Source organism: Amaranthus tricolor, chromosome 10, assembly GCF_026212465.1.
Source record: "Amaranthus tricolor cultivar Red isolate AtriRed21 chromosome 10, ASM2621246v1, whole genome shotgun sequence".
NCBI lineage: Eukaryota > Viridiplantae > Streptophyta > Magnoliopsida > Caryophyllales > Amaranthaceae > Amaranthus > Amaranthus tricolor.
The window spans coordinates 480,984-505,493 of NC_080056.1; the positions used below are offsets into that span (position 1 = coordinate 480,984).

General features: G+C 33.5%; 2 protein-coding genes and 1 long non-coding RNA gene across 4 annotated transcripts; 1 reads left to right on the top strand and 2 right to left on the bottom strand.

Moving 5' to 3' along the window:
* Positions 1 to 108: 108 nt before the first annotated feature.
* LOC130826019 (xyloglucan endotransglucosylase protein 1-like) lies at positions 109 to 2,662 on the bottom strand. Its single transcript, XM_057691491.1, has 3 exons — positions 2,156 to 2,662; positions 869 to 1,062; positions 109 to 661 (listed from the first exon to the last, which is right to left on the bottom strand). Exons 1-3 carry the CDS (start codon positions 2,441 to 2,443, stop codon positions 292 to 294), a joined length of 852 nt encoding a protein of 283 aa, XP_057547474.1. The 5' UTR covers positions 2,444 to 2,662; the 3' UTR covers positions 109 to 291.
* Positions 2,663 to 7,070: 4,408 nt separating this feature from the next.
* LOC130826020 (protein TIC 22-like, chloroplastic) lies at positions 7,071 to 18,141 on the bottom strand. 2 transcript variants are annotated; one of them, XM_057691492.1, is made up of 8 exons: positions 17,497 to 18,141; positions 11,461 to 11,535; positions 10,277 to 10,318; positions 9,522 to 9,578; positions 8,124 to 8,183; positions 7,936 to 8,016; positions 7,612 to 7,647; positions 7,071 to 7,426 (listed from the first exon to the last, which is right to left on the bottom strand). In XM_057691492.1, the coding sequence occupies exons 1-8, from the start codon at positions 17,977 to 17,979 to the stop codon at positions 7,343 to 7,345; spliced, it is 918 nt and encodes a 305-aa protein (XP_057547475.1). In that variant the 5' UTR covers positions 17,980 to 18,141; the 3' UTR covers positions 7,071 to 7,342. The 2 variants fall into 2 exon arrangements, with proteins under 2 accessions (XP_057547475.1, XP_057547476.1); XM_057691493.1 differs by lacking the exon at positions 10,277 to 10,318 and having other exon boundaries at positions 17,497 to 18,139.
* A 667-nt stretch (positions 18,142 to 18,808) lies between these two features.
* Positions 18,809 to 20,053, top strand: LOC130826022 (uncharacterized). The gene is made up of 3 exons (XR_009046994.1): positions 18,809 to 19,317; positions 19,389 to 19,463; positions 19,861 to 20,053. It is a non-coding gene; the product is annotated as an uncharacterized LOC130826022 (long non-coding RNA).
* Positions 20,054 to 24,510: the final 4,457 nt, after the last annotated feature.

The window sequence follows — 24,510 nt, forward strand, 5'->3', positions numbered from 1 at the left end:
TGTTATTCATTTCTCCTCACTCTCTTGCTTTAATCAACTCTTTGGACATGAATTTTTATTAGTATTATTTCCATTCAAACTCAATAGATTCATTATCATATTTAAAATTTCTTTTTATTTAATGCAAAAAAAAAAAAAGAAAACATATATAAAAACTAGAATAAATGAAAAAGAATAAATTTATTTACTAAAACAAAACTTGATTACAATAAAAACTAATTAACTTGAACAAGACTAATAATACAAGACATAAAACAACAATATATTCATAACATACTACAACATAACATTTCAAATCTTGCACTCAACAGGAACACCTTGAGGGAACCTTTGAAAATCAGTACAATAATTGTAGATCATAAAGTACTTTTGAACCCATCTTAGTCTCCTTCTACTCCATGCATTTAACTCTTGATTTTGCCATTTACTATCGGTGAAAGCCGCGGTTGCGGCCACATGGTTAGGGTTAGCATTGAAGTTCCGATAGTAAGCCGTGAACGGAGCTTTCGACCAATCTGTCTTAACTCGACCACCTTGTGTAGCCCATTGATCTGCATTCCATAAGCTTGAGTATATCCTCATGGGTTGGCTCTTGGGGAATGACACCCCTTTAGCTTCATGGTTTTTGAATACTCTAATGGGTGTGTTATCTACCAAGAATCTGTATGAATGAACGCATCTATTACAAACCAATCGGTGCATATATTTATTGAATTAACTCCACTTGACATTCTAAGCATAATATATATATATATATATATATATATATATATATATATATATATATATATATATATATATATATATATATATATATATATATATATTTAAAAAAAAAAAAAAAAAAAAAAAAAAATACCACACTTACATGATCATCTTGGGGGACCAAGCAACAGAGTAAGTGTGGAACTTTAAAGTTGGGTCAAACCAAAGATGAAATTGTTGCTCCCTTCCACCTTTGCCTTTGGTGTAAACATTTGTGTGGAGTGTGTAAGGTTGCCCACTTACATTTCCCAAGAACTCAAAGTCTATCTCATCATGTGTTGGCCCTTCTGAAGATAGCTACATTAATTATACACCCACATACAAAAATTAGTCAACTATTCTTTACATAAAAAATAAATATCAAAAAATTTAATAAGACAAAAGAATTAATAACAAATTTAAAAGATAAAACATACTCCTTATTAATTTGTATTTTGAATTTGTTATATTATACAAATCGAAACAAAAGTTTTGATGTTACATTAAATGAAATAAGCAATGTAGAAATAAAATGAAATATTATAGACATTATTTTGTAGAAAATATGAGAGAAGTTATGAAATTTATATAATATGCAATGCTCAGTAGCTATGCTAAAAAAGACCTTTTTGGAATAGTAGTGGATATAAATATTATGCTTTAAATATTATTCCTTTGAAAGGATGTGTAAATACAAAAGTAGTTCATTATATAGTTGATGCTTCATTCCAATTCTCATGCAAAAGTAGTATTAGTGAGTTGAAGTCTTTTCAACCACCAAGTTTAAAAGAATATAGACAAATATTTTATATGGTCCCTACTACTTGCTAATAAGTTCGTTAATGCCTCATTATCGAAAACGACTTTTTTTTTTATTTGTAGTACTTATCATCAAAAATAATAATTAAATTGAATTTTATTTGAATGGTGCAATTACAAACTAACTTTTATAACTTTTTATTATGTATTATTTAATAATTAAATAATACATTAATTTGTGAAAAAAATTTTAAAAAAAAATTGTTATATTTTTACTATCCCATTGAATTTAATAAACTACAATTTGAAAAAAAGTATAATACTTGCTCTTACCTTCATTGAGGATGATTTGCTATTTTGGTTCGTATCACTCATTATTTTTTTTATAAACAATAACCTACCATTTTTTTAAATGTCGTTCATATATTTTTGAATTTTTTATTTTATCCAGATAATTTATTATTTCTTTATTTATTAGAAATATCCACTTTTATCTTAAACAAGTTTATTTCTCTTTGATACAAAATCAAAGAGACAGAAATGGTATAATTAACAAAATGATAGTGACAAAAAAGTATTACTACATTTACTTTTATGAGGATATAAAATATAGCAAATTAAGTGAAACAAAGGTCTTATTATAAAGACTTACATAATAAGCGGTGACAGTACCAGCAGAGTTACCAGAAACAAGTTTAAGTTGCATATCGATCCTTCCAAAGAGATATTCTCTTTTAGACCGAAAACCCGAACCGGAAACCGGGTCAAGAGAAAGGGTAAGAAGTTGGCCTCTACCAAACCTCTTAACCCTTCCATCACCAAATGTAACCTCAAAATCTTGGTAGAAATTTCCACCATTAACACAAGTTAAGCTCAATGCAAAAGATAATACTAATAATATTAGCATGATCATATAATTACCATTTGATAAAAGACCCATTTTTTTTCTTATATTTTAAAATTGACCTAGTATTTTTGTAAAATTTAATTTTTGAGTGAATATATATAAATTGTGACTTGTTGTTGAAGTATAGTGAGGGGAGTGATGAGTGGTATTTAAAGAGGAAAGAATTATTGGAGGGAATCCATGGAAGAGTGTGTAAGGTATGGTGTAATGAAGTGGGGAGCTTAAGGGCACCAGCTGGAGGTATTCTGGTGCCAGCTGGGGTTATATAAATACAAATACTCACCCTTTTTAATGGCTTTTTATTTTTATTTTTATTTTTTTCTTTTTAATTTGATAATACATATCCTACCTATAAATTTACTACTAGAGGCGAAGTCAAGATTTTAGATAAAAAGGAATTGAGAATTGCTGAAATTTGAAAGTATATAAACCGTTCTATTATATTGACAGAGAGACCAATAAATATCATAACATAAACGTAGAGTAAAAATAGTTTATATGCCAAATAAATTATATTTTTACTATTTTTTAAGTTGTATCGGGGCTAACATTTGCTCGCAAATTGGAATGTCTCTTACTATTAGAGATATGTTGTGGGAGAAAACATCATTCTTAAATTATAGTATCTTATATTTTTGAAAAATATGATGAATTAAGTGAAACCCTACTAATTTGATTTATATAGAGCAATTCATACACATTTAAAAGAATATTTTTTTAAAAAAAAAAATGCAATATAGTAGAAATACTCAAATTACTTAACCATATGCAATAAAAAAATTAGTTTTAGTTATTTAATATTGGTAATTTGAGTAGTATCTTTTTGGAAGTTTGTGGATTATTAGTAGGGTGAAGTGAAATTAGAAGGGTACATGAACCTAAAATTAGGAATTCTGTCTCTTGATGGCATGGTGATGGGATATTATATATTTGTCCAAAAATTCTAGTCTTTTAGCATGAAGACTATTGGTCTCCCATCATATTTTTTGAGTTTGTATGGTACCTTATTAACTCTACCATTTATTTTGATGGATAATATCACAATGTATTGGTGTTCTTCACTCATGAAAATAAATTCTATATATCTTTTGGATCCAAACATTAATTAATGTTTGTAGAAGAGTAATTCCCTTCCATGTCTAACTACAAATTTAAAAAGTCTTTTTTATACTCCATTCACTTTATTATATCAGTTTAATTTATTCAGCTATCGGTTTAACAACAAGTATGGTAATATTATACTTCCTCTGTTCCATAATACTTGCTACATTTTCTATTTTTGACAATTTTATATTACTTGATACATTTTTATTTTTAGTAATAAAACAACGATAAAAATATTTACTTTACCCCTATTTTTATCATACTCTATACTTCATTAGCTTTAATATGTACTATATAAATATCTACTTTACCCCTATTTTTGGTACAAAAGTTGTTTTTCTTTTTTTCATGTTCAATTTAGAATTAAAATGAAGGGTATAATTGTCTTTTACGTGTTGTATATACCTTTTCTTAATTTTTGTGTCCATGCAAATAAAGCAATAAAAACGTAACAGAGGAAGTATATGAATACTTTGCACCATATGTGCACTAAGTTTTATGGGGGTATGGGGTCCAGAATCCAGCAAGTTCTTTACCCAAACACCAAATGATAATTCTAAAAACTCACAAGATGATGTCTTACTAATTTTATCTCTTCTGCATTTGATTGGATCCTTGATGAGGTGAATACTGGTGCATGCCAGTATTCCAATAACTCTAGTTATATATTATTATTATTATTATTATTATATTTTAAATACTAATTTTATATCTATTTAATTTGCTTTATTTTATGAAAAATTACCGTGAGTAATTTTTCTACAATAATAACAACTATTGTAACCATGAATAATACCAACTTAGGGGTATTTTTTCTAGAATAATACCAATTTTAGTTTATTAACTAATTACCAATTTTTTGTCTTGTAATTATCTATAGTTTGATTTTTAACATGTTTGAAATTTTCTACAAAAACATTCCTTTAAGTTGATATTATTCATGGTTAATCGATAGTTAGGTATTGTTGTAGGAAAATTAACAAAAAATTGTATTATTCACGGTAATTTTTTCTTATTTTATTATGGTTTTATCTTAATAGATTTGCGTTATTTTTATCATTACATATGATCATACTACTATATTTTTACTCTTTATATTCTTTTTTATTTCCAAATATCATTCTACTTTAACTCTTTATACAATTACACTTAATTTCTTAGTGTCTTTTTTTTTTAAGAATTCAATTTGTTAGTGTATATGTTAAAATCAAATAAGACTAAATAAATAGAATACTAGATTAATAAAAATAAGTCATGCAAAATAAATTAATTAATCCTGTTAATTAACGCCACGTGTAATTATTATCCATATCAATTCTGTCATTGTTGTTGCCCATGCTATTTCTGTACGGTCCATTGATGAAAGAGTATTCTTCTGCCATTACAAATTTCCTATTCTTATCTCTTTAGTTTGTCCATTCTTGGTTTTTCATCAAACTGTCATAGATTCAAAATTTAGCACACCCAATACTTTTGGCCTTCGAGACTGGTAGAATAAAAATTATTAGTATATAAGATATACTATTAAATATTTATCTCAACATATTTACAAATAAAATCTATTTGATTGTAAATTTTCTTTTCTACTATTATATACTTCTTTATTAGAATATATATATATATATATATATATATATATATATATATATAAAATTAAATAATCTGGCCAATAACCAAGTCAGATTCAAGCCTATTTAATTCATATAATGACTATATAATGAGTGAATTTTATATATAAAACCGTCTTATTGCGAAACAATGCAAATCTTATAAAACTTTAATTAAATATTTTGTTAATATTTAAAGTGTATTTTTTAATTATAAAAGCATTTATCTTACCATACATCTAAAGTTTGTGGAAAAAGTAACTCCTAAAATAATTTAAAACAAGGAAGTGCCTAAAACCTCCAACAAACACCTACAATTAGAAATGAAATGTAATGATTTACTCCATGAAATTATTCTTACAATTATTATTAATTGAATACTTTGAAATATTTTCTTCTAACAACTTTTCTCAAGTAAAGAATTAATGATCCCACTTTTAAACCAAAAGCTAAGTTATGGAAAAATAGTATTTTTTCCTAGTCCCAACAACCAATTCAAAGATATATGTATGTGAAATATTGTTAAATTTATCTTAATATATAGTTTTTTATTTAATTTTTTTATGATGTACATTTGAGATATTAAAGCTCAAATTTACTTTAAATGTTGTGTAAAAATAAAATCAAAAGAAAAAAGATGAAAGGACTATTTATGATTTTGTAAATAAAATATAAATAGGATAAATAATTAAGATTAAGAAATAAAAAAAAGTAAAAGGAACCACTAAAAATAAAAACCGTAACAAGTTAATGATACACAAAATAATCCAAAGTATTGACATGTGATTTTTAGGTGGTTTTTGATTAGTCAAGTAGTAAAAAAAAAAATTAGGTACGATTTTTAAGTCTGATGAAAATATGGCTTTTAAGCTAAAATTTAAAAGTGACTATAATTACTTGAATTAATTTTAAAATAAACTATTAATTAGTAGCAGTTTATTTAACAACTAACTTACCGTTTTAAAATAAATTAAATCTTCATTTTGGTAATAATGGTCAACAACTCCAATGAATAGGTTCGATTGACAATTATTTGTCAAACATATTATAATGTGAGCCATTTTTATGAGAGATGATTTCAAAACAAGAAATTGATATATTAATAATTTATAATATATTATGTGTATGAGAATTGGCATAGTGGAGCTGACCCACCCCTAATTTGGGAGTACTTAATGGGGCCCACTTCACGGATAACCAGTGATTTGATTCATTTATTCCAAATTAGAATTGGGGGATTCTTTGGAAACATTGATGTTTAGCTTTTGTATTTCCTCAACTAATTTTGCACTCCTTTTGGCTTATAACAACTCAAAAAGTAGAATTTACAGCTGCAATCATAATAAAACATTGATGTTTCATAAGATCCCTAAAACAATTCAAAATTGATGATATCCAAGGAAATCCCTTGACTTAAAACTACATCAATATTCAACTTGGTATGTTTTTATGCTATTAACTGTAAACACACTTTTTCATTGATTTTTTTTGTGCATTTTGTCTAGCAATTTGTTTGCAACTGTTTGTGGAATTCATTAATTTTTGTTTTATTCAAAATTCTTTTGAATCCCAAATCTTATATGATGTAGAGAGTGTCATAATCTGATATCCAAACAGCTTCAATCTATTTCTCGAGAGCACGTGGCACGTATGATGGTTATTGTTAGCGTTAACTGGTAACACTATTTCTTGTGAGAAATAGTCTTTTTGAGAAACCATCTCTACTTGGACCGGCCAATTATATATTTTTCAAAATATTGTAAGTAGGCATTAAGAATGATGTAAGTAAACATTTGAAATATCAAAAGTAGGCATTAAGAATAATGTAAGTTGACATTAAGAATACGGTAAGTAGACATTAATCTTAAATGAGTTGGGCTTAAAGTACGTCTCTCAAAGAGACGGTCTCTCAAGAGACTAGCTGAACTGGTAAATGGATGATACAGATTACAAGTAAAACTCAAAAGAGTTGGCCATGTCGATAATAAAATAAAGGAAGAATTAGAGAGAGGAACAACGTCAAGATTCGAAGTCTTGTTAAACGGGTTAGTAAACCAACTACTTAAAACACTACAGAGAAACCATCAATATTCTAGCACAAGTTCGATGACAACTTTCTAACTATTACACGAGAATAGACATGATTGCATGAATAGTTTTCCCCCTATTAGATAACAAACGCCGTAAGGACACCGAGACCAAAATACTCACAATTCAATCACTACTTAAGTTTAGAGGGATCAGTCGAAACGTCGAACCCTGGTGGTATGAATACAACATCATCCCAATTTCGAGAGGAATCATCCTGCAACGCATTACTTTCTGATGTTATTTTCGGCATTAGAGTAATGTGCAACTCAATTCATTGATTTCATGCAAAGTAGTTGTGTTGAGCATATGCACCAGTTCGAAGCATAAAGCTATCTATATCTATGTCTCTTATGTTATCATAAAGAAAATACGACGGTGAATGTATTTATAATAATGTACCTTCATTTCTTTGATTATGTCTTCAAGAGAAGCAACCTGTAAAAATTGATTAAATCGTTATTGGGTTTGTACACAATACACTCTGTATAAGAACACTCTGTATAAGAGGAGAGTTGACAGCACACAAATCCCATGAGGTTCCACCCTAAAACCAATTGCTTATAGGAGGAGCAGCTCATTAAGCTTATATGTTAGTCAGCCTCTCTCAAATTCTTCGATGTGGGATCATATGTGGGTTATTATTTTAACAAAAATAACAAGTGAAGAGAAAAAAACCGGAGAAATAAAAACTAGAATAACAAAGTTCATGGAAATAATACATACTACAATATCGCCTTGTCTAAGAATAGGATTCAATTTTCCTTGCTGCTTGGAAGCTCTGTATAATGACTTTTCCAAGTCCTCCTATTAAGCCGAAGATCAAAGAAAAGATTTCGGAATTAGAAATAGAAATTATAAAGGCGATGAACGCATTAGAACATAGTGTGTATCTGTGAGCTGGGAAAGGCAACCTTTCTGAAGAAAACTGGACGGTATCTCTTCTTGTCGCTGCTCAAAATTAAGCTCCGAGACTGCAAAGTAAAGAGTTGCAACTCACAAGACTACATTACATTGATAATTATGCTGGATAACAACAATATAGCTACAAAAAAATCGCCTAGAAACTTAGACAGTACCAAACTGTAGCATACCAGATCACGAAAATTAGTTCTTAAGCATGTAAAATCCAAAAATCTAACTGTCAACACTATGGATCACAAACGGAGATTGAGATTGCATTCAGAATAAAAATATATATGAATCGGTCAAAATATCATGAACAGAAACGGGAAGTCTTAGATTTCCTATATATGTTCTCTTCAACAGAAACTTGTCGATACTAATTTGTACTTACGAGTAGTAAGTGTGTCAAGGAAAGGGATGAACTGTTGGCGTTTCCGGTCCCCAAAAGGAGATTCCAAAAAAGGATGACAAGTTAACTTCTGAGAATCAGAGAATACAAATTTATGTTGATATGGGTGAAAGACTTTTCCTGAGACGGTGAGACTAGCTAGAAATGACTAATAAAAAACTATGTATTAACATAAGACTAGACATAAATATTGAAAACCATGTATTAGGTATGCCCTCAACACACTTCCGATTTTGTTCCAAAATAAAAAAAAACAACGGGCTATCAGTCCTTTTGCATAACCATACACATCCCGCCATAAATCTGCTAAACATCGCTTTCTTCATTAAATCAAGGAACACCTCCACTTAGAATTTTATAGAACAGAAAGCTCATTTATATTCAGAGATTCAGCATTATGTTAAAATCTTTTGGTTCATAATCATCCTCATCAAACACCAATTTCTACTGTTTAAAATATATGATTCTTCAAAAAAGGGCGTGACTGACGGACAACTAACAATCCTAGCATTAAAGAGTGTATACTTATACACTGACCCCCTTATCACAAAAACATCTCATCAAATGTTCCAAAAAAAAGCTAAATGAACTTAGAATCACAATGGCATCAAAAGATTTATAGTTCTTTGGTTTCAGATTATAATAGAATATATTAAAATGGCTCATCAAATTAATATGCACTTTTTATATACTACTGTGTGTGAAGTTGCAGATGATATTTGCTACAAGGGGTCAACCGGAGACAACCTCTTTGTTACCAATTACCACTAACAAAGGTAAGGTTGCGTACATCTAAATCCCCAAAACCCACTTACATGGAAACCATTTTATGGCGTTGGGTCAATGAAATTTTGTTATAGTAACTACAAAGGAAGGTTTAGATTTCCATCCATGTTGACACACCCTGACTTTTCTCAAAATCTACCCATAGAACAAATTTTATAGCTACCACTACAAGTAATCATTTTCTGATGTTAGAGAATGAAACACAAGAAACCTGAAAAACTGGAACTCCCGGGAAGTCCTCATCTGGAAATCCAGCCTTTTCCCTCTCCTGCAAATTTGAATAAAAGAATAACTTGGAACGTAAAGGCATACATATAATGATATAAATCTTCAACATGGCTACATCCACTATTGAAAGAATCAATTTTCAAACTTTTGTACATATGGCCATATATCTTGCTCGAAAGGTTAATCTATTCAATAGTAGTTAGAACATTACATAAGAAACAGTACGTGATTGTACAAAACATGATTTCACCAAAACATGATTTCACCAAACATTCGCCTTTGTCAATATATTCTATTTGAAGTCATAGTTGCTAGACAAAACCCAAAAAATAGAGCATGGTACAAAACTATTATTAACAAATCTTAAAAGCAGATTGATAGATGCAATGCATACAGCATACACACGTCCGCCCTTATTAAAGAAGTTCACAGCAGTCATGAAACTTTAAAGCCAGCAAAAACCATATATGCATCAAGTTTCGAACCCCCACACTACATACATCTATCCTTGTATTCAGAAGGAAGGATCTCAAAATAATACTGCAGCTCTATCGTTGGTGTGTAGGAGATAGTATCCAAATATAGTTGGACCCAAAACATAATCAAACATAAAAATAACAAAAATTCCGATTATTCGCCAAAATAACATTAGTATAAGACTATAAGCATAGATGAATGAACAGTTGGACCTCTATTTTCATATTTTATATTTTATGTCTCACTTGTATTTTTATGTACCTTAAATGTTCTGATTACGGCTATGCAAGTACAATAGACAACCTGCATTCACAATAGTAGAAGCTTGAAGAATAAAGTCATCACATTACAATTCTTTTAAGTGCAAACAAGTATGAAAGAAAATTTGAAACTACTCATACTAGCAAGAGACTAGAGAAAGATGTTGCTCAAAACAATGCATGACATCAAGGTGTATGTAAAATAAGGTACGGATCATTGCTCCAATCAATACAAGTTTTCAAGTATGGTGAAGGGATTTGAATGATATAGCTAGTCTCCGTGATGTATGGAAATGTTGGATTTTTAAGGGTCAAGGAGATTGGAGACACCAGGCAAACAAGTTGTGGAGCTAAGGAAGTGCTGGTAATAGGGGCAACAAAATGTTGGATTTAAAGGCAACAACACGTCGCCTACTTTTGGATTGGGTGCATAACATTTGCGATCCTAGTCTTCAAACACAATTGTAATTAGTTGAAGTCTTTAGTGTCATAGTGCAAAAACACAGTTTTGTTCATGGCTGCGATAACAATTGCGAAATGGCTTTCAAGATCGAATGTTTTGCAGTTGTATAGGGCTATATTTGGACGGGCCAATAACCTTTACAAAGCTGTCGCAATACGGTGAGATGGACAATATTCTGCACTATGCCTAGTGTAGCAAGGGGCTTTCCCATCTGGGTTTCTCTTAGACTTGTGCTGGTTCTAATTACTTCGAATTAATGTTGCATTTATTAGCCGAACTAAAGTTTTGATAAATTAGAAGTTTTGGTGTAACCTGTAAGCATAAATAATACTCCTACAAGAGTCTTATGCTACTACTCGGAGTAGATTAGCATAGATAAGGGTATGATGTAATAAGAAAATTCATAATTTGCAGATAGAGATTAGTGAGTTAAACTAGTATTTTGTGGGAAAAAAATTAAAACTGGTTGAAAGAAGAAAGATTCCAAAATCATTTAAACCATTGTGAGTTCGGCGTACACACAACAAAAAAAACTACACTATCTGGTCCGTGTAGGCGAATTAGAGGTGCTTCGGAGTTATTTTCTGATTAGTCATAGATGCAATTTGACAAATTCATATCTTAGCCATTTGATCATCCGAAGTTCACATAACAAGCCTAGCTAATTTTCCAGCAACAAATCAAACTTTTACCAACACGCTTCATTGGCAATAAACACTCACCTGCAAAGCATTTTTAACCTCTGATAACTCGGGAATTAATCTGAAAGAAACTTCCTTCACTCTAAGCTGGAAAACCTGTCAATGTGCATCCCAGTTTACTTGTCATAAATTGTAGATCACGATCGTGGAAACTAAAACCAAGAATATAATCTGCTCTGCTAATCAACCAAAATACGAAATGATCGATCAAAAATAACACTAATAATTAATTACCACCAATCCTCAAACATAGGCAGCAACAAACTAATCAGGATCAGTTCAACAGCCAACGTTATTCACTCTTTAGCATTAATCAGTCAGTAGTTCTAATCATCAAATCATCGCCACCATTGTAATCGCATTATTTGATTCCAGTATGTAAACCACCATCGGAAATTTTCGCGATGATGGTAATACAAGATTTTGTTAGATTATGTATTACGGTTACCCATATAAGAGTAGTTATTTTATTAGTGGTGTGTAGTGTTGCAGTTACTAGTTTTTTTAGGAGCAGTTACTTTAAGTTTCTGTATATATTACCATTATCAGTTGTTGAATAAAATACAAGCAATAAGAATCAGAAAAAACAAAAACCTTGCTGATTATCTAAAAATCATGGTATCCGAACCGATGGTTCGATCAACAATTTAAAAATGGTAGGTTCGAAAAAAATGGCGTTCCTACCCTAATTGATTACTCCCACATGCGAACTTGACGGGGGTTCGCATGTGAGGGGGGTGTTGGGATGAGTTATCCCACATCGATAAATTGAAAATGGTGTGCACGCTTTATAAGCTATTAGAGACCTTCTTCCCATTGCCATATGGTTTTGGGATGGTATATATCTCCTTAGCTTATGAAGTGTGTGCACTTGTGTCCCCCCGTTAATATGCTGGCATTCACAATAAGTTCAGCCTAATTTAACATGGTATCAGAGCTAGAACGATTCTGAATCGTTCTTCGCAGCTTCATCATATACCAATTAACCTACCTTAAATCCAACTACGGAAGATGAATCAAGAACTGTCATAGCACCAGACCAACCGGTCACAATGGGGCAGTTGTTGCAACTCTTTAAACAGTTAAACCCCAACAAACCACCCACTGAAACCAGCACACATACCCTCCTAATCTCAGAGAAATTAACAAATCAAAATTACACAAAATGGTCCAGGCTAATGCACTTAGCCATTAGTGGACGGGATCGTCTCAATCACATCATCGACGATCCTCCGCCCACAAATGACCCAGCGTACAACCAATGGATCAGAAGCGATTCGATTGTTATCTCATGGATTCTGGAGAATATAGAGTCTGATCTAGTTAATCAGTATCTTGATTTCCCGACAGCCAAAACGTTGTGGCAAGGGATTGAAACACTGTACAGCAGTGGGAGAGATGGCCTGCAAATTTTCGACTTAACAGTCAAAACCAATAAGATCCAACAAGGGCCAGACACCATTGAAACATACTACAGTAAGCTAATTGTTTTATGGAAAGAAATTGACCGAAGACAACCAAATCCGATGAAGGATCCATGCGACATAATCATTTATAATCAAATAACTCAACAAAACAAATTATACCAGTTTTTAGGAGGTGTTAATGAAACATACGACAAGGATAGAAGAGATCTCCTCCTCTTAGACCCTCTTCCCACAGTGGAGGAGGCCTATGCAAGTATCAGAAGAAAGATTCTGAGACGAGGAATCATGAAGACAAGCCCCTCATCTGATTTTGAGTCACCGGACACCGGAGGGATTTTCTCAGTCAAAGGAAAAACTTACCGGAGGGATGATGAAAAAACTCACCTGAAGTGTACCTATTGTGGTGGTACTAGGCATACAAGGAACGAGTGTTTCAAACTCGTGGGGTATCCAGAGTGGTGGCCGGATTCTAGGAAGAAGGGAGAAAGAAAACCGACGCGATTCTCAGATCAAAGTCGCATGGGAAAGGCAGCAGTAGGATGGCGCCAGGAAAGATCCACAACCATGGAGGAAGGAGAAAAACCAGGTGAAGCCATGAATGTTACAGGCATCAAGAACAAGGAAGAAGGTATCAGAAATGAGGGAGGCGCCCTCACAGTGGAAAAATGGGGAAAGGGCGAAGGAGAGAAAGACCCCCCACCTCCTTTTAAAGGAGAAGGATCAGAAACCCTAAAGGAGGGGGGGTCACGTGGCTCCTCCTTTCCATCCCAAGAGTCACGTGGCTCCTCTTCTCCATCCCACATTTTTTCTGTTTTTTCGTCCTCATTTAATACTTCGTCTTATTTTGATAGGGGTTGGATAATTGATTGTGGTGCCACCGATACGATGTCGTATGACCCGAACGATTTTTTGACTCGTGACACTCCTATAAAAAACATTATTAAAACAGCCAATGGGGAAGGGATTAAAGTGAGTGGAGCTGGAACAATTTCTTTCACAAAAAATCTTATTTTAAAAAATTGTTTATTTGTCCCCGACTTGTCACATAAATTATTGTCAGTAAGTCAACTTACTAGAGATCTTGGTTGTTCTGTACTCATTGAGCCCGGATGTTGTACTGTGCAGGATGTTCGGACAGGGAAAGTCATTGGGCGTGGTATTGAAAAAGGTGGATTATACTACTTGGAAGGGGAGACTCAAAAGGGCAAAGTAGTTCTTGCTCGCGGGTCAGAGGAAAGACAACTGTGGACATGGCATCGACGTTTGGGGCATCCATCAATAGGGTATTTGGAAAAACTTTTTCCTAAATTTGTAGGGCTAAAAACTAATTTGAAGTGTGAAACTTGTATTCGTGCAAAGAGTCATAAACACTCATATTCTACTAGTTTAAATAGAGTTGATTTACCTTTTATACTGATTCATTCTGATGTGTGGGGTCCTGCACCCGTCATAGGATTACACGGTTTTTCATATTTTGTTACATTTATTGATGATTGCACCCGAATGAGTTGGATTTACTTCCTCAAACACAAATCGGAAGTATTTCATGTGTTTGTTGAATTTTATAATATGATATGTACTCAATTTCAAACTCAACCCCGCATGTTTAGAACAGATAATGGTGGAGAATATGTTAATTCAAACATGTAACAGTTCTTTAAACAAAAAGGGCTTATACACCAGACTACTTGTCCCAATACACCTCAACAAAATGGAGTGGCCGAACGGAAGAATCGTACACTTCTTGAGATGACTCGTGCGCTTATTCTTGACTCTCATGCTCCAACTCATCTTTGGCCTGAAGCCATCGCCACTGCTAACTACCTTACCAATAGACTTCCCTCAAAGAGTCTTCAATATCACACACCCCTAGCCACCCTCCAAACCTATTTCTCTTTACCTTCCTCACATACTCTACATCCTCGTGTTTTTGGGTGCATAGTTTTTGTTCACTGTCCAGCAAGAGTAAGAAACAAATTTGAACCAAGAGCAGTCAAATGTGTCCTTATTGGGTATGGGAGGAATCAGAAAGGTTACCGATGTTATGATCCCTTAACTAGAAAGATCTATACCACCATGGATTGCGAGTTCATCGAGAATGAATATTACTACCACCCTCTTCGATGTCAGGGGGAGAATCACAGTGACGATCTCAGATGGTTAATTAGTTCACGGTTGTCCAACTTAGACCCAAAAGACCAAGTAGACAATGCTACAGAGTTACCCCACCAAGACGTTTTGTCCACTCCTCTACCATTACCAATCCTGTCTGATCATCAGGTTAGTCATACAAATCTCGATAATGCTATTGCTCCAGAATCCACTAATACTGATAATACAAGTGATGATCATGTGAATGAAGAAGTTGTTACAGATACAGTTGAAACAGGGAATCATGATAGCCAAGGTGCTGGTGGTGAATCATATATGTTACCTCCTCGCTCCACTCGAGGGGTCCCTCCAAGAAGGTGTGATCCGGAGTATGAAGCACAGCGTTCACGATATCCTATTGAGAAGTCTTCCAAATCAGGTAATTTGTCACAAAGTGCCTTAGCATTTAAGGTAACTTTAGATGCAACCAAGAGCCCAACCACAGCAGAAGAAGCCCTTATATCTGCAGATGGGTATTCACGATCAAGTACGAATCAAATGGCACGATTGAAAGGTACAAAGCTCGATTGGTGGCGAAAGGATACACTCAGACATATGGAGTTGACTACTCAGAAACCTTCTCTCCTGTTGCTAAGCTTGATTCAATTCGAGTTCTGTTCAGCATTGCAGCAAACTTAGACTGGCCCCTACATCAATTTGATGTTAAAAATACATTTCTACATGGAGATCTACAGGAGGAAGTATACATGGAAGCTCCACCAGGGTTTACATCAGGGTTCTCGGAGAATGAGGGATGCAAATTGAGAAAGGCTCTGTATGGGCTAAAACAATCTCCCAGAGCGTGGTTTGGGAGATTTACCTCTGCAATGAAGAAATTTGGCTACAGGCAAAGCAATTCAGATCACACCTTGTTCCTTAAACGAAGAGGAGGCAAAACAACGTGCCTGATAATTTATGTCGATGACATGATCATTACCGGGGATGATAGAGACGAAATTGCAATTCTGAAGGGGAAATTATTTCAAGAATTTGAGATGAAAGATCTAGGTAGGCTGAAGTACTTCCTAGGGATTAAAGTTCTTAGATCGAACAGAGGAATTTTCATATCCCAAAGGAAGTATGTTTTAGACCTGTTAACTGAAACAGGGATGCTGGATTGCAAGCCTATCGAGACACCAATGATGATGAACCATGGACTACAGATGATCGAAGGAGGAAAGCTAGCTGATCGCATGCAGTATCAACGCATGGTAGGGAAGTTGATCTACTTAGCTCATACAAGGCCAAATATTGCATATGCAGTAGGAATAGTCAGCAGGTTCATGCACAAGCCTCGGGTTCAGCATATGGATGCAGTTTATAGGATTCTAAGGTACCTCAAGGGATGCCCTGGTAAGGGAGTATTTTATCAGAAAAATGGTCACCTTGATCTTGTGGCATATACAGATGCAGATTGGGCAGGTGATAGGGATGATAGAAAGTCAACTTCAGGCTACTTTACTCTTTTGGGAGGAAATCTAGTCACGTGGAGGAGCAAGAAACAAAAAGTGGTGGCCATGTCTAGTGCAGAAGCTGAGTTCAGAGGTGTAGCAAAGGGAATCACAGAAGTCCTGTGGCTGAGAAAGTTACTTACTGAACTAGGATTCCCTCCTAAAAATAGTTGTGAGTTGTACTGCGATAATCAAGCAGCTATCAATATTTCAGAAAATCCGGTTCAACATGTTCTCACCAAACATGTAGAAGTGGACAGGCATTTTATAAAGGAGAAATTAGAAGCCTAAGTAATCAAGCTTCCGCATGTGAAGTCCAAGGATCAGCTAGCAGACATTCTTACAAAGGCAGTTAGAACTCATTTTTTTGAAGAGGTTCTGTGCAAGTTGGGTGTTGGTGATCCTACGACCCAACTTGAGGGGGAGTGTTAGATTATGTATTACGGTTACCCATATAAGAGTAGTTATTTTATTACTGGTGTGTAGTGTTGCAGTTACTAGTTTTTTTAGGAGCAGTTACTTTAAGTTTTTGTATATATTACCATTATCAGTTGTTGAATAAAATACAAGCAATAAGAATCAGAAAAAACAAAAACCTTGCTGATTATCTAAAAATCAGATTTCTTATTGCAAGGGTAAAGCCACCTATATCCAAGTTCCAACCCCCTACCCATCCTAGGCAGAAGGAACTTTAGAAATCATTATCCCTACTTATTTCAAGTCTAATAAGTTCGATTCCACTCAATTTAGTTAAGCTCAGCCGAAAACATCTAGAGAAACATTTCCATGGTGAAATTTAAAGGGGAATCTAGGTTGGGGCATGATTAAAAACTCTGTTTTATATTGATTTGTGTAACATATAAAGATGGTTTAGCAAACGGCTGCTAGATGATAGCTGAAAAGTGAATCTTCGACTCATTTTATACTAATATCATCAATCTAGAGCTGGCGTTCATGCAACATGTAAAGTTGCAACAAAATTTTCAGAAATAAAATTTACATAAAAGTAAAAACCCAATTAAGATCACCTTGTTCAAAGCAACAGGAACAACACTAGAACCACGGCGCATTTCAGGGTCCATCAATCTCATTTGTTCAAGCAAAGAATCGGCATCTTCTTTCTTCATACAAAACATCCCAAATGATTTTTTGGACCTTCTCCCAGAAATCAACACAAATTCTTCATTAGAATTAACCAACCCATAAACAAGAACCCCAGCTAATCTTTCTTCAATAGCTTGATTTGACATAGCACAATTTTGTTGCTTTAATTTTTGTTGTGTCAATGGGGGAATTCGAGCAAAAGGTGGAGAATTTACGGAATTAGAGAAGGTAGAAGCAAAATTGGAGAGATGGGTATTAAGATGATTTGTGAAAGATGAAGAAAAATTGTGAAGAAAAGATGAACATGTTGTTAAAGCTTGATGGAAATGGGAAAATGGATGAAATGAAGATGATGAAGATGGTGATAAAGAAAGTTGTTTGGATGATGATATTGATAAATTATTCATCTTGAATTTGGTTTGTTTTAATGGAATTTTGGTGGAAAAAAGGAGGGAATTTGGAACAAATTGTTTTGTAAGATGGAGAAGATGAGGGTTTTAGAGTGAAAGTAATAAGTTTGAAGGTTTTCTTGGATTAGAATGAAGGTGAGATGTTGAAGGGTTTATGGGAGGTTTGGTTTTGGGCCTAGATGACGAGAAAACGAAGATTTGAAAAAAATAAGATTATTTAACAACTTAATTTTAAAAATAAGCTCCGTAAAAACTTATTTTCTAAAATAAGCGTCCGTACATTCAAGCCTAGCCTCGGAAAGAGTCGCTGTTAGTAACAGCGAAAGTGAAAAAAAAAAATTAAAAGCCCAAAGTCGCTGTTAGTAACAGCGACTTAAAAAAAAAATTTTAAACCCCAAAGTCGCTGTTACTAACAGCGACTTAAAAAAATTTTTTTTTTTTTTCTAACTCGTTGTTAGTAACAGCGATTTAATGCGTTTTATATTTTTTTGCACAATTGATTTAATCTTACTAAACTGATTTTTGCGTGGTCGAGCAGCAGCTACTGAGGCTTCTTCGGCAGTCAGTCATGTCACTTCTACTTTAAGCTCTCTCCCTCCTGCAACAAAAGAAAGACACTTCCTTGTAATCTGTTGTGAGAATAAAGTGATTTTTCTTGACTTGGTGACAATGCGTGGTCGTGATGTGTCCAAGCAAGAGCTTGATAACCGGTCTCTGATGTGGTAATGATAATTGTACCTTTTATTGTTGGCACGTCTATAAACATATAAACAGACCCAATATATTGACGGCATGTGGGGCGCTGAAGTAATGCTAAAATAGAATCTATGATTTCAGCTAAAAAAAGGTTTATAAATAATAGTGATTCATATAATGAATATATGATGCTGAACTTGAATATTAAAGTTTAGTGATAAGAGCCACTATGTTTAGATATTTAGGAAGTTGATGGTAGTATGAGGAGGAACAATTGGATCAAAAAATCTTGTGTTATAAACAAACAATCATTAAGGTGTATCTCTTGTCAAACACTTGAATGATCTGGGAGCCTAGACTTTGCTTTTGTAAAGTTGGATCTCCTTCAAATCTCAACAAGCAAGACTTTTCTTCTTACATCTCTCAAGTCTTGTTTGTCTTTTGACTTGTGATCTTGCTTCTTGGCAAGAAATATATGACTCAATTTTTGGATTCTTTGCTTGCCCTCCGTCTTACCATGAATGACAGTGAAAAATATTGATAGGTTTTGTCTTTTGATATGACATTCATACCGTTGATGCTTCATGCTTGTTATGTGATTGCATCCTCATGTATTAATCTGGGATTGCAGTATGGAAGGTTAGTCTTAAACTTTGAAGTTTTTGATGTATTCTGCCTTGTTTTAGTAAATTTTTGATGCTTCATTGCAGCTTGCTCGAAGGTACACTGGAGGACACAAAGGAGCTATTAATTGTCTGATGACATTCATGGCTTCTTCAGGCGAGGTAAACCTTTTAGCAAACATGTGAACTGTAGCATTTTACGCATTCCTGAAAATCATTTTTTGAATGAGAAAGCATGATACCTTGTGGGACTGGATCAGGCACGGATCCTATAGGCCACTACTTTATAGTTCATATGCAGCTTATGTCATGTTCTCTATGTCATGTCCAATAGGCCAGCTTTAAGTTTAAAGATGATAGAAAGAGAGAGAGAGAGAGAGAGATAAAGAAACAAGACGATGAATTGTTGAAACCTTGAAATGAATTTGAGTTTGTAACGACACTATGAATGGAATCTCTAACATGATTTGGATGATATCTCTCCTTATAGTTGAGCTTTGTGCAGTTGTAAGCTGCTTATATGTGCTGATCAATTTCATTTTATTGTACATGATTGTAGGCATTGCTGGTCTCAGGGGGAAGTGATGGTTTACTAATACTTTGGAGTGCTGATCAATTTCATTTTATGGCTTTAGTTAGAAGGGCTGTGGTTTCCAGTTGCTTTTGGAACATTTGATTATCCACGAGATTACGTGTAATGAGTCTAATTTAAGTTGATTTATTCCTTGGGTAGATGGTGACTTGTTAAATTTGTTTTCACAGTTAGCTAATGCTTCTATGTACTTTCGAATTATATAAGTGTATTTATATGTTAATAAATTAATTTTTATGATAATTATTGTTTAGTAAGATTAAATCAATTGTGCAAAAAAATATAAAACGCATTAAGTCGCTGTTACTAACAGCGACTTTGGGCTTTTAAATTTTTTTTTTAAGTCGCTGTTACTAACAGCGACTTTGGGCTTTTAATTTTTTTTTTTTTTCATTTTCGCTGTTACTAACAGCGACTCTTCCCGAGGCTAGGCTTGGATGTACGGACGCTTATTTTGGGAAATAAGTTTTCACGGAGCTTATTTTTGGAATTAAGTTGTTAAATAATCTTATTTTTTTCAAATTTTCACGAGAAAACTTGGGTGTGAGCTGTTTTAGTTTGAAAATTTGAAATGAATATGATTAATTAAAAAAATAAAAAATAAATAAATAAATAAATAAATAAATATGAGTAAAATCAACTTATTTTCAAATGTAAGTGCTTAAATCTTAAATTTGAAATTTGAGGTATGGGTCTGTTTGCACTTATTAACTGCGAATAAGTGGTTTGATTAAAAAAAAAAAGCCAAAGAAATTGTTCGCACTTACTAACTGAGAACAGGGTTGTTGACTTTTTTGACCAAATCACCTGTTTGCAGTTAGTAAATGCGAATAGGTATGTCCCTAAATACAGCAGCATCTTTTTAAGTGTGACAGAGGAGCCTAGTCAAACAGAGTCAACCTCCTGTTCGCAGGAGTTGACCTTGTTTGACCAGATTTCCTCTGTTCGCACTTAGTAAGTAGGAACAGCTTGATTGACTTTTTTTATCAGTTTGCCTCTATTCGCAATTACTAACTACGAACAACATCGAATCTGAGCTCTAGGGTTGGAAGCGCTTACATTTGGAAATTAATTGATTTTGTTCTTATTTTGTGCTTTTTTTTATAATTAATCTTATCTATTTCAAATTTTTTTTTAATTTTGGATAAGGGCTATTTTTGGTACAAACAATCTCATACCCCAGTGACATTGGTGTGTTTAGTGATTTTTTTTAATGTTTTTTGTTTTTTTTGCTTTTTAATTGATGAAACAGATTATAAAAGCATTTAATTTACTTTTAATAAGCCAAAAAAAAAATTCTTTTAAGCCTAAATCAAAACTTTATTATGAATATCTTTTTTATTCTTTAAATAGTTAACCAATAATAATTTTAGTAAAGGTCTCTATTCTACACACGGTTTGATTTGATCTGGGTTAACAAAAAATTCATACCATACAAGAAATTTTGACTTAGATAATTTTCAGACCAAATCAACTCAATTAAATAATAATAATAATTATTATTATTATTATTATTATTTTTATTATTATTATTTAGAAAATTTACATAAAATAATCCAATCTTTTTATTATTTTCCTACAATAATCTCAACTATTGATTAACCATAAATAATCTCAACTTTATAGGTATATCCCTAGTGTAAACTTAAGTATTCGGATGACCTGCTATGGTAGGCAATTTACCAAAAAAAGTAAATTGAAAATTAATATAAAGTTAGAGAAAAATTTTAATAATTTATCTTTTTTTTTAAAATAAATAACACTTGTTGTAGCAGTTTATCCGGTTAACCGAGTTTGCTCTTGGCAAATATCCCATAAAGTTTGGATTATTCATGGTTAATCAATAGATGGGATTATTGTAGGAAATTTATGAAAACATTGGATTATTCTTGATAATTTATTATTATTATTATTATTTAAAAACACAAATTCTCATATGGGAAGGTCTTACGGTGAGACATGCCTCATACTTGAGTTAAATAGCCCATTTGTAGAAACTTTTAGCTTACACAAATTCTTGTGTGAGACGGTCTCACCGTGACATATACCTTATACAATAGTAGAAACTTTTAATTTGTGGACTTCTTATTTAAGATTGTTTCACTGTGAGACAATCTCATACAAGACGGGCCGTTTAACTTATGAGATTTAATAAACAAATTTGGCAAAGGGGCTTTTACATTGTCTATTGGGCCTCATTATTTGAAAAAAAAAAAGATGTTTTAATGAATTTATTCAAAAAAAAGCTTTGTTTAAACTTTATTTTCAAAATAAGCGTCTTTGGATCCAAAGCTAAGCTTGGTTGTATACTCGCACTTACTAACAGCGAACTAAAAGAAATGGTCAAAATTTCAGTCAAACCTCAAGTCGTTGTTACTAACAACGAAATAAAGGTTGACTGGTCAAACCCTTATTTCGTTGTTACTAACAGCGACTTCAGGCGTGCCTAAATACAACAGCCTTCTTCCTCCTTCCTCATTTCACCCGATTTCGTATCAGCGACCTAACCCACAAAATCTCCTTCAATTAATCTCATCAAATTCTAAATTTCTACTACTAATTAGTTCTGTCATCTTCCTACATTCACTTAAGGTATTATTTTTTTGTATTTTTTTTTCTTTTTTCGAAAAATTAGGGTTCACAAATTCTTCATCAACTTTCACATAAATGCAGGTTCATAAACTTGCAATTTATTACTTCTTGTTGATCTACAGCTTATTAAGGTACCTTTTTATTATAAATTTTTTAGTTCTGTTTATTTTTAAAAAGTATGTCTTTATAGTGGTCATTTACACTTAAACTCTATGAATATGTCAAATGTACTTGTTATTTGCTATGATCTTCATGATGAGGTTGTTTGTTCATGAATTTAATGTAGAAAATGTTTGAGTTTAATGTAGAGAATGTTTGAATGCAAACCCTAAATTTAATCAATGTTGTTATATATGTATATATTTATGAACTTGATGGTGATGTTCATTTTGTACGTATTGTTGTAGAATTGGCTTCATTTTGTGTGACTGTTATATATTTTTGGAATGGTTCAATTCGATCAAGTAGTAGCAATGTTAAGTATGTTGGGGGAAGACGTAAACTGTTTGCATGCAACTCAAACATGGATTTGAATGAATTTAAACATCTTATATGCTCTAAGATTGGCATTGACACTACAAGAAGTATTGTTAATGTAAGTTTTAAATACAATATGAGTGGAGAATTGTTAGCTCTTCCGGTTGAGGATGAGGAGGCTCTAGATGCAATGTGGGAGTATACAAAGTCTACCTCTATTCCTTCTTTAGAGTTATATGTAGAAGAGGTACCCCTAGGGAATCAAGATGTCAATGTTGTAGAAACAAATGCATTCCCGAATGTAACTTCTTCTGCTCCTTCTCCTACGCCCTTCCCTACTCAAGAAACCCAAAATGCCGTTATGCCATCTTCCTCTTCTCCTTCTAATGAAGATACTTTTAACTTAGAAGATACAAATGAGCCTTGAGATGATGTTAATAGTGAGAGTAATATATTTGTTGAAGCTCCTTCTAAGGACGAAGTGGGTGTGGATGAGGAGGCTCTAGCTAATGACATGACCTTAGGCAACATTCCAACAATCGTTGCTCCTACACCTTATGCACTAGTTCCCCCTCTAGATGAACACGTTGAGGACAACTCTTGGAGGTCTTGGGCATGTGATACAACCTACACCGATGAAGGAGAGTTTCAAAAGGGTATGATGTTTGATAACAAGGATGCCTTGTTGGACGCCGTTAGATTGTATCATATTCGTAGGAACGTTGAGTACCGAACTGAGACTTTGAATCAAACCGTGCTCACCTTGAAGTGTAAGAGAGGGTGTGCTTGGAGGCTGAGGCCTAGGAAGAGCTCCTATTCACCTTCATGGGAGATTGTTTCATATAAAGGGAAATATGGGGGTTGTGTATTAAGTACTGAAAATGTGTCAGCTGAACACATTCATTTGACATCTTTCGTGATTAACAATGTTATTAGAAATTGTGTTGCTGAAGACCCATCAATTAAGGTCTCTATGGTGCAACAAATGGTGAAAGACCAATTTGGTGTCGAAGTGACCTATAAGCGGGCATGGTGTGCTAAACAGCAAGCCCTTCTCTCCATCTATGGGACATGGGAAGACTATTATCCTCTCCTTCCACGCTTCTTGAAAGCAATGCAAGTTTCTAACCCCGGGACTGTAGTTGAGTGGTTCTTTAAGGAAGATAATGATGTTGGTGTGTACGTCCATCCTAGTATTAGAACTTTCCAACGTGTGTTCTGGGCTTTTAAACCAAGTATTGAGGGGTTCAAGTATTGCAAACCCCTTATTGCCATTGACGGAACACACTTGTACGGTAAGTATCGCCATACATTATTGACTCCGATTGCTCAAGATGGCAACAAGGGAATCTTCCTGCTTGCCTTTACTTTGGTAGAGAAGGAACGCATAGCTGCGTGGTCTTGGTTTATGGCGTGTATTCATAAGCATGTGATGCATAGTCCAGGTTTATGTATTATTTCTGATAGACATGCAGGCATTCTAGCAACAATAGAGGAGCCGGAATGGCAACCTCCAAATGCCCATCATATGTTTTGCTTGCGGCATTT

Bases quoted from the DNA above. Each gene is read 5' to 3' on its own strand.
- LOC130826019 (XM_057691491.1), bottom strand. From the start codon at position 2,443: ATGGGTCTTTTATCAAATGGTAATTATATGATCATGCTAATATTATTA. The intron at 1,063-2,155 runs GTAAGTCTTTAT...TAATTAATGTAG, and splicing joins GTACTGTCACCGCTTATTAT to CTATCTTCAGAAGGGCCAAC. The intron at 662-868 runs GTAAGTGTGGTA...TCATTCATACAG, and splicing joins TGGTCCCCCAAGATGATCAT to ATTCTTGGTAGATAACACAC.
- LOC130826020 (XM_057691492.1), bottom strand. From the start codon at position 17,979: ATGAATAATTTATCAATATCATCATCCAAACAACTTTCTTTATCACCA. The intron at 10,319-11,460 runs GTGAGTGTTTAT...TTGTGAATGCAG, and splicing joins AGGTTAAAAATGCTTTGCAG to GTTGTCTATTGTACTTGCAT. The intron at 8,017-8,123 runs GTTGCCTTTCCC...TCGGCTTAATAG, and splicing joins GTCCAGTTTTCTTCAGAAAG to GAGGACTTGGAAAAGTCATT.